The sequence below is a fragment of the Trachymyrmex septentrionalis genome, unplaced genomic scaffold, assembly GCF_001594115.1.
Source record: "Trachymyrmex septentrionalis isolate Tsep2-gDNA-1 unplaced genomic scaffold, Tsep1.0 scaffold35, whole genome shotgun sequence".
NCBI classification, from domain to species: Eukaryota; Metazoa; Arthropoda; class Insecta; order Hymenoptera; family Formicidae; genus Trachymyrmex; species Trachymyrmex septentrionalis.
In genome coordinates this window covers 119,635-133,236 of record NW_017305514.1, presented here as the reverse complement: position 1 = coordinate 133,236, position 13,602 = coordinate 119,635, and the positions used below count along the sequence as shown (strand labels likewise).

General features: G+C 33.2%; 2 protein-coding genes across 2 annotated transcripts in view; both read right to left on the bottom strand.

The window, feature by feature from the left end:
* Positions 1–4,191: 4,191 nt before the first annotated feature.
* LOC108750270 (solute carrier family 25 member 46-like) lies at positions 4,192–5,952 on the bottom strand. The gene is made up of 5 exons (XM_018489618.1): positions 5,781–5,952; positions 5,204–5,486; positions 5,060–5,116; positions 4,697–4,973; positions 4,192–4,615 (listed from the first exon to the last, which is right to left on the bottom strand). The coding sequence occupies exons 1-5, from the start codon at positions 5,950–5,952 to the stop codon at positions 4,205–4,207; spliced, it is 1,200 nt and encodes a 399-aa protein (XP_018345120.1). The 3' UTR covers positions 4,192–4,204.
* Positions 5,953–7,800: 1,848 nt separating this feature from the next.
* LOC108750294 (carboxypeptidase D-like) overlaps positions 7,801–13,602 on the bottom strand; it is a 9,088-nt gene continuing 3,286 nt past the window's right edge. The window contains exons 7-15 of the mRNA XM_018489654.1: positions 12,443–12,942; positions 11,522–11,995; positions 11,151–11,425; positions 10,671–10,845; positions 10,218–10,597; positions 9,995–10,136; positions 8,421–9,906; positions 8,166–8,339; positions 7,801–8,071 (exon numbers count right to left, since the gene is read on the bottom strand). Of these exons, the coding sequence (XP_018345156.1) occupies positions 7,947–8,071; positions 8,166–8,339; positions 8,421–9,906; positions 9,995–10,136; positions 10,218–10,597; positions 10,671–10,845; positions 11,151–11,425; positions 11,522–11,995; positions 12,443–12,942 (3,731 nt within the window). The 3' untranslated portion in view covers positions 7,801–7,946. The remainder of the gene's footprint in view (positions 8,072–8,165; positions 8,340–8,420; positions 9,907–9,994; positions 10,137–10,217; positions 10,598–10,670; positions 10,846–11,150; positions 11,426–11,521; positions 11,996–12,442; positions 12,943–13,602) is intronic.

Below are 13,602 nucleotides of genomic sequence, written 5' to 3'. Positions count from 1 at the left end.
CAACTAATTTCTCTGAAAATTATTTTATTTACTATTTAAATGATAACAATATTGACAATGTGAATGCCAATATATTTAATATAACTATTTGATTTCATAATAAGAATAAAATTGCAAACTGTAACATATTTTGCAATTTGCTTATTTGGAACATGCATTAAAAATGCTTCTTCCAAAAGAAAAGTGTCGCATAAAAATAAAAAACGTCAGAATAATGAAAATATAAAGACCTAATTCTTGACAATGGAAAAAATGTAAATAAATTTTGTATCGTTTAATTCATTCGTATTGCAGGAAAAATCAAAAAAACATACATAGCATTCCACATCCAATCAAGTTTTGCATCCTGCATGCATTTATTGATGATAACATCGAAAGTAAAACGGCGTTAATATGCGTTCATATCTAACAATATAACATCGTAAAGAGATTACAGAAATTATAATATATATGTGCATTCAATTATATCAACGTCATTAAATTCAATTTAGCAATCTAAATGCTATAATATTTGGTGCGGTGAAACAAACTTTCATCATGAACATGTAAATTGATTAAATGGACTGAGTTAAAATACGGAAACAAAAATTCCGATCAATTAAATACGATATTGTAAAAAGCCATATAATAAAGAGAAATTTTAATGTCACCATTCATAATAAATTTTATATATTGTCACGTCAGGATTGTTTGTAAAGAGATTGCTATTGTTACGCGTTGTTTAAGAAAAATTAAGAAAAAAGAACATCCTTGTAGCATAATAATTTTAATAAATACAATGCTAGTATTCAGTCTTCTGATAATGAGGCAGAACTCTCATTACGAGAGAAGACGAAGAAAGTGAAGAACAATATAAAAAGATTATTTTTATGTCAAAATACAAGATAGATAGAAGTGTTTATGTGTAATATATTGTACATAGTATAGTAGATTAGTGAAAAAGAAGATGCTTATAATGTGCGAATTAAACAATAGAATATATACATCCTCGTTAATTACTGCTAATTTACTTACTAATTAAAATTACTCAAAAGAAGAAAGAAAAAAAACCAGGCTGTGCAAAATATAACACGGAGTGGAAAAATACTTGCATAGAACTTTTTCCTAATTCTTTCATAGTGATCTGATGTCCTATAGATAGTAATTCTTGTATTTATAATAAATCTATAATATGCAACTGTAATAAATAATTAAATATTTTGATTTACCTTAAACAATTTATAACATGTATACTGACATCTAATGAAGTCACACAGTTACATTTCGTCGAATGTAGAAAGTCCTCATAATACTGAGAATAACTGTCGAAAATTACTATCTATAAATATCGTCTATATTTAACCAATTTTATTATTAACGTTATAAAAATTATAAAGCGCACATTTATTTTAATTATTAAAATTATTAAAGAATATATACGCCCGGAAACTTCGTTACAAATTCAATCTTTTTTTTGTCTTACAATCATTTAATAAAGGCAAATAATGTAGTAGCTTCGGCAAAAATTTTTTTCATAATTTGTGCACAAATTGGAACACCTGTCAAAAATACTGCAAAATTCTATGTTTTCCTAGAATTTTTTAAATGTGAATTCCAAAATATATTGTAAAATTTATAAGATCTCTCATTCTGTACTTCTAGAAAAATACTTCAAACTTTTTCAGGTTTCATGAGATTTTATGAGACTTCTTCTTATGCTTCTGCATAGTTTTCTGACCCTAATGAGACTTAATAGAATCAGAAATCTTAGAAAAATGTTTTAAAATTCACATATATGAAAAATTCTAGAAAAGATGTAAACTTTCTCTACATTGAAAAATGTTGCAATTTGTACAAAAAGTCTGAAAATGTTCTAAAGAGTTATAAAATTATTCAAAAATTTTGAAAAAACAGAAATTATTTAAAAAATTATCACTCGATGTCTAATTTTTATTTTGAAGAGTCTATCTTGCGCTATTGAAAACAAGGATAGCGCTGATTACATGCGTGTATTGGCATATCGAAGATCCGATCAATCACTGATGTTCCAATCGAGGACGTTAAAACGGCAAAACATCAGCGATTGGTTGGATCTTCGATACATGAATATCACGAATCGTGCATACAACGATCGTCTTGGGCATTAGTTTTCTGATTGCTAGTTTTCTCCGGCTTAAAAATCGAAGATTTTATTTATCTTGCTGAAGATCATCTGCTACTTTCGAAATTGTTACTGTAATGTGTTCTTTCAAAAAACTAGGGATGTGCGATCTCCATTAATTGAATCGATCTCTGAATCAGTCTTGAATCGGATTGATTAAAATCGATCTACTAAAAAATGCTGAATAAATCGATTTATTGGAGATCGATTTAATTAAAATTTTTTTTGTAACATCCCAGTAAGATACAACAATAGAATAGATATTGAATCGACGTCAATTTGATGATTTCAGCGTTGAATCGACATTGATTCCATTGTCATTTCTCATTGAGATCGTATAAATTCAACAAAAACAATTAAAACATGATTTTGATTTGCCTCCGAGTAAAATAATTTTAATTTAAAAATCTAGATTTAAATTAACATCCATAGTTCTGGTAAATCAACTAATACTGACGTAAAGTCAATGAAAATCGTATACATAGTGTCTAGCGGTATTCTAAAAAGGTCAGAGTGTGAAAAAAAAGAAAAATTGTGTTTGAGCATAAATCCTTTCTTAAAGATACAATAAGAGTTATCAATAGACTTGAATTTAATATCTAAAATAGCACATAATAAAAAAATCGTTTATGTTGACGGAACGGTCATTTGATATTATTTATAAGGCAATAAATAATATTGTCCTATAATTTGTTAACGTTTTAATTTATTCGTATAGAATTCTAACTTAAATACAAAGCGTATAATATTGCACGAATCGACGGAAATTAATTTAATAATGAAAATTAATCGAAGGATAAATCTTTGAAAAACTAGGATTTTTATTTGGAATGTCTAGATTTTGCTGGTAAACGCGTTAAATAACGCGTTCGGTTTTATATATATAATTGTGTCAATTGGTGTTATAAATTAGAATTTTATTAGCATTTATTTATACAAATCGATCTTTTTGCAAAAAGATTTTTTAGTATTTAGAATATTCTCAAATTCTAATTATTTTTTTGCTATGATGTATTTATGTCAATTTTGAATGTTATGTACAATATTAAACATTGTTTACTGCACCATTATATATATTGTTTAATGTATCAAAAGGAGGAATAAATTTGTAGTACATCCTCCTTTATAGATATATTTTTTCAGGAAGGATTATAAAGGGGATCATAAAAGGTTCGTAAAAAGGAAGGTATTTGCATGCTGTGCAAATTGAAATAGTTATTTATCTAATCACAATCAGAGTGTATACATCTGCTAATTTACTTAGAGCCGATTGTTCTATCTTTTGATAAATTTTACCTGTGAAATAAATCTGGCAATCCACGTATGTAATTGAGTAATCTTGCTACTTACCCAACACATAAAATTTACCAAAAGATGGAACAACCGGCTCTTAGTGATTAAAATTAAACAAAAGAAAATAGAAAAAACCAGACTGCAAAATATAACAAGGGGAGACACTCCTAAGACACTCGTATATAATTTTTTTCTAACTCTTTTATAGTGATTTAATGTCTTATAGAGAATAGTTTTGTATTTGTAATAAACTATAATATGTAACTGTAGTATATACTGTGATTTTTATTTATCTCATAAACAAGCTACAACATATCGATATAGTAATCTAATAAAGTCACATAAATCACATCACATAATTACATTGTATCGGGTGTAAAAAATCACTCACTGGGAATTACTATGTAGTACGAGAATGACTATCTACAAATATTGTCGATATCTCATAAATGTCATAATTAATATTCTAAGAATTTTTATGTAGATTTCTATTTTTTTTCCTATTATAACTCTCATCAATTGTAAAACGTGCAATATAGAAAATTTGCGTGATCACAGTCGCGCAGATACGAAAAATTTTATCATCAATTGCATAGAAAACTGCATAAAAGTTCTCTATATCTGCGACATATTGTAATGCTTGAAATTATCGAAGAGTGTACTTGAAAATTATTTTTGTTAGAAATTCAATTTTTTGTCTTATACAATCGTTAATAAAGACAAATAATAAATAATTCTGTATTATCTTACAGTTTTTGTTATAGGTTTTCTTTATATTTCATCGAAGTACGGAGATTTCTGTATCTTTATTGGTTTAGGTTTTGGCATCAACATCGTGCCCAGTTCTGTCAGGAGCCACTTTGTCGCGCGCAGTACCATGAAATGTACCGCGAATTGTAAGATAAGGGCACCGAATCCTTTGTACAAACCAAGTGGCCCTTCGGTGGAGATTATTGTGCGGTAACAATCGGTCGCGCTGGTATATCCAGTCAATAACGGCGTGACACTTCTTCCAGTGTCCAAGTTGTCAATAATGGTGCGTGTTCCCTGAAGATGTAATCGATGAATAACAGTTTCGAGAGGATAAAACACAATATCGGCCACACATATCGAAACTAGTATAGATTGTGTCTCTATATCCTGGATGATGCTCTCGGATAGCAAGTCCTTACTGTACGCACCCTAAAATAATATAATATTTCTGTGTAAAAATATATCTCTATGCATCTTTACTTTCTAAACTATTTAGAACCAGATATATACCTTTGCTTCTTGCGAATGTTTATGCCTGACGTGCATAATCCGACTAGTAACCCCTTTCACAATGAGAGTGAAAAGATATTTTGATACTCCATAAACTATAGTGGGTGGTACGAGGGCATAAATTGGAATGAGTCTACCCTTATTACATACATCAAGCAGACGGATTGCACCGTCTCGAAAAACGTCTAAGATTCCAGGACATTCAGAAGCAATCTCGGACTGGACAGTTTCCACGAGCGATGCAGAATAGAAGGGAGTAACTATACCTATGGAGATGCTGTAAAATAGAAGATTATAGATCATTAATAACTTGTGTGAATCGTTCTAATATAATAATTACCATTTGATTAATATAATAATTACCATTTGAGGAGTATATGTTGACCGAATGCTTTCATCGAATTGTTATAAGTGATCTTCCTGAAATCAAGTGTCTAGTTTTAAGGAGAAGATAATTTCACGAATAATTTATGAAACATCAGCCATCCCGTTTGATGATTGTCTTACTTTTGCCACGGTGTGATTTTCGAAATCAGATCCTCGACAGCCATTGTCATTCCTCTGACAAGTAAAACTGAACCGATCCCTTTCCATAGTGTATTTATACCTTGAGTCTGGTGTAAACGTACCATCACAGGTACTAGAGTTATGGGCATCAGATGATACCTGGACGCACTTGGATTGACTTGACATTGTCTCCGTAACACCACGAAGGGATGAATCAGCAGGTTTCCTGTGATCAAGCTCACTAATCCACAACCTAATCCAACATACTTGCTGACAGTGATATCTGCAAGTAGATAGTCAAACAAATTAAATATATATCCAACAAACACCAACTAACAATAACTATTAGTTATAACTTCTCATTCAACAATGATATAACTATAATATAACATATAACAGTTATATAACACATAAGAATTATTTTATTGAACAACAAGAAATTGAACAACTAATAGTAATTGTTATTGTTAGTTGGTGTTTGCTAATAGGTTTAAGTCTTAGTTTAAGGATGATCAATCAGTGGACATCCTTCGCGGAATTTCGATCGATCAGCGACTAAAACGAGAACGCGACTTACCGTCGTCGACGACCGATGGATTGTCTTCTGCTAGTGGATGGATAACGGGTATGTCCAAAGGGCGGATAACCTCTCGACCGTGGTACCTCTGCGGATAGGATGTCCCCGCTGTCTCCCACGATCTAGCAGATCGGCCTCTGTAGACATCACCGTAACCTTCTAATCCCGCCATTCTTCTTACGCGAAATAAATCAACTAGCTCGTTTTGCTAGACATTTACTTCAATTTACTCCAACTAGCGGACTTCCCTGTCACACTATTGAGTCCATCACTCGGCGGCGGCCATCGCGATTCTACTGGATCAGTCATCAGCTGATCTCAGGCGTCTCAGCTTTTAAATCCTGCTGAGACGCTGCATTTTGAAACCGACATATAATAGGATAATCAATTAAAATACTTATATATACTAAACAATAATTCTATTATATTAATAAAATAGTACAGTTGTTGCTCGTTAAGTTAATTATCAGTAAAGTAATTGAAGTTTGGTCAAAAAATCAGTCGTAAAGACTAATAATTAAGTCTAAAATAAAAAGTAGAGCAAACGGATAAAATTAACTAATTAATTAAATTGATACATTAACGGTAAAAATAATCGCATGTTCTTTTTCTTTTCCTCTTTTTTCTCCCCTCTCTCTTTCTTACTGTTGCTATTTTATTACTATTACTACTATTATAATCACTACTACTACTACTATCACCGCTATTAAAATTAAGAGACTTAAAATATGGAAATATTAAAAAGCTGGAAATCCTGAAAAATAATTAGAACATAATATTAATATTTTCATGCCTTTTTAACTATCTTATGGACAAAATTTATGATTCGTTACAACATGAATGTTACACACAATTTTGTAGACGGAATTCTGATTCGCATAACTTTGTGCAGGATAAAAGAGAATACAAAATCATTTCAGTGCGCATGTTATACAATTGTAAAAATTCTTGAACAAAACTATTTAACGATCTGAAAAATTACGGCGTGCTGTTATAGGAATAAACGTTTATCAATTCTAAATTTATAGAGATCTATATATACATAATTGACTTACATTTTGTATGTGATGTATAAAGCTAATGATTCAAGTAAAAGAAGGGTCCTTTCGGCATCTCTCTATCTTATGAAAAATTCTGATATAAAATTTTATGCTATATTTACATCTATAGACATATTTAATTTAACAGAAAATTTGCTTATTTTAAAACCACCTGTGATAATCTAAGACTTAATCTTTTACTGCTCTTATAATTTACTGCTCTAATTTTTTAAATTTTGTAAGTACCAAAAAAAATTGCTAATTGTAAGTACCAAATACTATTTCTTATATTTATTTAGTATATTGGAATGACCTATATACGGATCTTTGCGTAAATTATGATTAATTACAAATTATTCGTTTTTTGCTACAAATGTAATAAGGTATTGCTGAAATCTAAATAATTTAGAAAAAAAGTTCGATGTCTCTTTTTCTCGGGGGGATAATACATTACTTCGTATAATTTTTATTTTAACTGAAAATAGAATAGGAGAAGAAAACACTTCTTTTTCTTAGATTTCAGCATTTGCATAACTAAACTACATAATACAAATAAAAAAAAAATTCATCATATACAAGTAAATCCTAGCTAGAATTAAATAAGAACAAACCGCTAAAATATCTTTCGTTATTTTAACGTTCACATGTTTGTTCTTAACGTGATGATATATATCTATAAATATAATATATACAGTAGTTTTGAACACTGATATTTTCCTTTTACATTCATTCTTGTGAAAGTTAACAATTCAAAAAGTTTCTCTCTACGCTTTCTTACTTCATTTAAAACCCTGATATAATTTTCTGATGTGTTTACGTATTTATAACATTTCTTATGATTCTAAAAAATTGCATTCTGTTTCTTAAACATTTATATGATATATTTATAAAATAATATAATTATCATCAGAAAGTAACACGTTTCTCTAATATAAAAATATACAATAAAAATATAAGTACATATTCCATACTTGGACCCTGATTCTTACTTTCGTAAATTTCAGCACTTAAAAATTGCTTTCATCTTATTTTCCTTTCACCGAAAATTTGTTTAAACTATACAAAATCCAGTAAATTTACCATGCATTGTGTAATTTTATATCGTTTAGCATACAAAAACATTCTGTCACGTTTCTTTTGGTATTATATCACTCCATTCAGGTCGAATAAACTCCAAATCGCTACCATCCTCGGAACTGTTGTCGTCATCAAAATATGGCATGGTAACTTTATTATCATTTGGCGGATATCCTTCACAACAGAAATTAGGATTAGAATGACAAGATTATTTGAAAAATTATCTCCACGCTTCCCGCTAAGTATTATGGCATATTGATATAATTACCATCTATCGGTCTTCGAAATATCTCAATTTCTTTCTCATCGTCATCGAAGAAGCTACCACCATCCTGCAGTAAACTAAATGCATATCCCTTTCTGTTCTTCTCTTCATCTTCCGAAGCTCGACACCTCGCGCAGATACACATGCAGCACAAGACAACGCCGAAACATATCATACCTGCAATCAGATGATTATGTCATTACAAATCTTCATTAATCTTGTAAGTTTTATTAAACATCTCTCTTGCAACTGACTTACTTGTTATTATAATGAATACTAGTCTAGGTATTCCTATGATACTATCATCGCGAACGAGCTTGAATATTAATCTTAAGTGTTTCATCGTCTCGAATGTGGGTGTGGAGATAAGGTTGGTTTCCGCGTGATATCCGGACACCGTGGCCGTTATATTATGACTTCCAGGAGGCAGTAAAATTGAATAGAAGCCTGACTTGCTGTTTTTAATTAGATGCGGTGACATGTCATAAGACAAGACAACGTTCTCAATCGGTACGTCCTCTTCATTGGTGACATATCCTCTCACACCTTTCTTCATTTCCTGTATGCAAGCTAGTAAACTATCTTTGTTCTCCTGCCACACGACGATCGAGTAATCGGTGGTGCAACAAGTGACATACACGTCCATCATTAAGGTGCTCGTGTTGAAGTAGGCATAATCTATTAAGGGATGACCCCTTTTTCCGCCAATTCCCTTCGCTGCGTGTATCACGCTATTATCACCGATGTTGGAATCCTGTTCGCATCTTGTACTCGCAGACAGCTTGTTCGCTCTCGCATTGGCGTATACTGAAGCCAAGTGTTGCAGTAAATTCTCATCATCGCTCTCGTATTTTTGCTCGCGTATCTTTCCATAGTCACGACCAAACGGAATTTCGATATGCCGCGACCCACTATTGAGATTTACAGCTAACACGGCGTTTACATCTTTAAACCAGTTTGCAATCCATTTCGCTTTTTCATTCAGCTTTTCATGAATCGGAAACTGCAAGCCTTTCAGCTGCGGCGAGCAGATGGTATTCTCGTTAGGATCGGATGAGAATTCTGGAACTATATATATGGAGAAATCATCGATGTAACGCATAATCGTATTGTCTTGCTTATAATTGTCCAAGAGATATGAGGCGAAATGTAAGAGCATCCCGGCAGTCACTGGTTCCGCCCGTAGGATGCCGGCCGAGAAAACGATGGCAGGTCGTCCTATTTGTTTCTGATCGTTATTAGAACCGATCTCCAAACACATTATCTCGTTATCCTTCGTGGTTTTGCCGATGCTATGCAAGGTGGTCTGTCGCGGATATTTCGCATTCAAATCGGTCAAAGCACGGTTGACGAAACTCAGTTTCTCAAGTGGTTTCTTGTGATGATCGTCAAGCGATGGCATTTTTTTTTGTTTTAATTTAACGTCAATAATTGTTATGCTTTGTTGTTGCACAGAAACTTTCAGTATCTGCGTAACGTATCCTTCGCATGAAATCGTTAAGGTATATTCACCGGGCACCAGAATCATTTTGAAGTAAGCCATGTTGTGCGACACGCCGTAAGTTCTTCTTCCAATTTCAACGTTGGCTTCTCGAAGCGGAATATCGTATTTGTCCGTTATCATCACGCGGATTCCGGTCGTGAGACTCTGCACAAGTTCCATAAGCGATTGCAGATTCTCACGCCAAATGACGGAGATCGAGTCCGCGGGCGGATACTTACAACACGATAGACTTATGCTCATCTACACACAGATATTTAGAATAAAGTTTAGCAATGAAATTTATTATAAAAATATAAAGAGAAAAATAACAAATAAAAATTATGCCTACTACTGGCGGGCCGTAAACGTGTTGTATAAAATTCGTCAAATGTTGTGTACTGTTATTCGAATGGCTGCATGTCTCACTGTCTTTCGAATACTCGTAGGCACGGGCGAGCTTTCTAAACGTGTTCAGATTGTCGTCTGAATAACTGAACAAGAAAAATTGATTAGGGATTTCATGCTAAATTTCTTTGCGATTTATGCTTATAAATTGTCATACATTGCATTACCTGATTTTCGAAGCACCACCTCCTAGTATTACAACAGCATCGTAATTTTCAGTTCGTAACATAGTCTTAAACGCATTCGCAATTCTATCTGTTTGTTTGGACATATCAGTATTCTCTTCTAACAACTTGTTTCCTACTTCGTTGTCGACTACAGGATTGCAATCCTCACTCTGTTCTAAATTATCGAATCCTGGATCGATACTAGGAATGAAATGCAGCATAGCATCATTCAACATCCTCTGAATAGGCGGATTACCAATTTGATTTCCTTTGAGGATATGTGTCGCCAAACGTAATAGAATTTCTCTGCCCGCCGGCTGAGAAGCAAACAATCCTCCCACCAATGCGACGCGAAATTTATTCTCATCAGGTGATCCCATCTAAAAAGGACGATTTTTATTTATATAAATACAGAACATTATAATGGATAAATATATTGTCGTTCAAACTCACATCATGCGTGACTTTCAGTGAATGAATGGCTATGCTGATCATTGAATCACCAGCTAGAAATTCGGCAGTATCAGACTGATGATTTTCCAATTGGCTGAATCTAGCGTTCAAGTCAGAATTTTTTAAATAACCATTCTGCAAGTTTACTCTCAATCCAAAATCATATGCGGATGACCTGGTAGATATTCGTACAAATAATTCATTTTCTTATTATTTTTTACATTTCAGAAAGCATACATATATACAATATTAAACGATATAACTACTTGAAGAAACACGCAGCGACATTAAAATTGGCTTGAATTATCTTCGTGAAAAAGATTCGAACATGAAACATAGTTTGAAATGTAATTTAAGAAGTCTTATTTATGAAACTATTATGTGCTCAACTTTCTACCTTACTGAGCGCATATCAACTTCATATTATGCGGTTAGATCGCAAAATGTGTATTGAATTGTACTTTAAATAAATAACCATACCAATGCAGAGGATCGTCACGCATTAAAGTAAAGTCCAGAGTCACTTCTCCATTCTCGGGATTTTTGTCGTATGATGGTACTTCGATATTCTGAGTAAGTGTTTCATATCCCAATGCACTAACAGTTATGTTATATCGCCCTGGTACCAGTAACCGCCAATAATCGCCCCTTTCAGCAGTGTAAATATCGTGTTTTATACCTCCAATCGAGATCTTTGCATGAGATATAGGGGTGCCGATGGACGAACTCACTATGCCGTGTACACCTTTGCGAGACTGGGAAAAAGAAATATGACGATTATCATGTTGAAAATGATTGCTATGAACACACATATATTTCTTCTACTATTAGCTTCTTCTAAACAACTGTACCATTTCAATGAAATGCAGAAGAGGCTCCCTGTTTTCCAGCCAGTAATTCGGTAAGTCGCTGGCGTTCGGAAACTTTGTACATCCGATCTCCAGAGTGATCTCAAAATCATTGCTATGGAAATAATTGTAATCTTGCATGCCGCCGGACAAGGAGTACCAGGCGGCGCCGTTCGTAATACCTTCCGGGAAACGCTCCTCGAGGACTGTCTTACCGTAAGAATTTTTCGCTATAGGCGGACACGGTTGGCCGAGATGCATGCGGGGATGTGCATTGGAATATACCAATGCCAGCATCCGGAAGACATCGTTATCCGGGCTTGGATTCGCGACAGTGGACCCTAAATCCTCCGGTCCCTCGTCGTAAGGATAATTCGCGACTAACGCTCCCCCGTGAAGATTAGCAGAGAGTACGAACGGAATTTTCGCTATCCAATCCATTACTGCCTTAGTCTCAGGTTGCTGATGCCGATTGACCTGGAAAATGTAACCAAGTTAGCGTGACTTATTTCAATTGTACAAATCGTTAATGCAGGATGATACGTAACTATATATTGATAGTTAAGATGAATTTAGAAACTAAACAAAAAGAAAATGTGAACTTTATCGCAGTACTTTATAGTAAAAAGCGAGTGTCCTATATATTTAATTTGTTTTGTAATCGACAGGTATATTTCTTAAACAACTTATTATATTATTTTACTCCAAAAGGCATTTTGAAGTAACAATCAAAATATCTATATTCATATAAATTTATTTCTTTATCCAAGGTTTTATAAAAAATTAAATAAGAGTTGTATTATGCGATGCTTTGTCTTCTTTTTCAAGTGTCGTTCAAAAATGAGATGACTAATAGTAGACTGTAAAAATAATGAAATGATAAATGAATTGATAAATGTAAATGTAAAAAATATGTTGACGTACATCATTGGTTACGTAATAATCAGGAAAGTTTCTATTAAGATCTACATCCATCGCGTTCGCTCTGCCTTTCGTCCCATAAACGTCGCCTTCTTTGGAGATCTCATATCCATCAGGATTCATACTCGGTAGTACGTGAAGCCTGATGGTCTCTACTATCCGTGTAACTCTCACATCAGTACCGTAGTTTTCGCAGAGATACCTCAGCAATAGCAGCAGCATTTCTCTGCCAACTACCTCATTCCCGTGCATATTCCCGATGTACTTGACCTCCGGTTTGTCGGGATTGTGAACACCGGGATCCTTCGTGACCTCCATAACATACAGCTCGCGACCTTGCACAGAAGATCCTATGCTGTACAGCCTCGTAATATTGGGATAATTCGCGTTCAAATCCTTTAGGTATTTCTCCATTGCGATGTAATTGTGATGCTTGAACTCCACGGCATGGTAAAAGCCATATTTATCGATGGATCTTATCGTTTCGTCAACTGTACTTTCTCCTGCATCGTACGAATATACAATCATTATTGTTGTCAAAATCAAACGTAGAGTTTTCAGTGAAACAATCATTGTTTACGACAAAATACGTTGATGTATAATTTTACAGATTTAAGATTACAAATAACGCAAAACAAGAGATGAGTATGTCATAAAACACAAGGTACAGAGAAAACGAAAAGGATGAGATAAATAATAAGATGTGTTCAAAAATAATATGCGTGATCTCTCGACATTTAAGAGGAAAAGGATAAGTATTGAGTAAGATATTCATTGCTCAAGACGAAAACAATGTTTTTATTTCTAGTTTTGATTAATACATACTTGTAAGGAAAATATTAGAACATACATTGTTATACAGATTATATGATATATCGGTCACTGACGTGCTTTCACACAAACATCTACATTTATCAGTACAGTTCCTAATATAACAGAATGGGTATTGGCAGTACTATGTATCTCATATGGTAAAACACAGTACATCTGTTTCTTTTTTCTTTCACATTTTGTATATTTGCTTTGTACGAAAGAAGACAAAATGTTTCATGTTGTTATGCATATTACTCTCTTCCAAACATTATTTACAAAATTCCAGCCAAAATCTTTTCAGCTAATCTTGTCGAAAACAAAAAGTCGAATAGATAGATATTGGAAAAATT

Bases quoted from the DNA above. Each gene is read 5' to 3' on its own strand.
- LOC108750270 (XM_018489618.1), bottom strand. From the start codon at position 5,952: ATGGCGGGATTAGAAGGTTACGGTGATGTCTACAGAGGCCGATCTGCT. The intron at 5,487-5,780 runs GTAAGTCGCGTT...ATCTACTTGCAG, and splicing joins TCCATCGGTCGTCGACGACG to ATATCACTGTCAGCAAGTAT. The intron at 4,974-5,059 runs GTAATTATTATA...TCTATTTTACAG, and splicing joins CAACATATACTCCTCAAATG to CATCTCCATAGGTATAGTTA.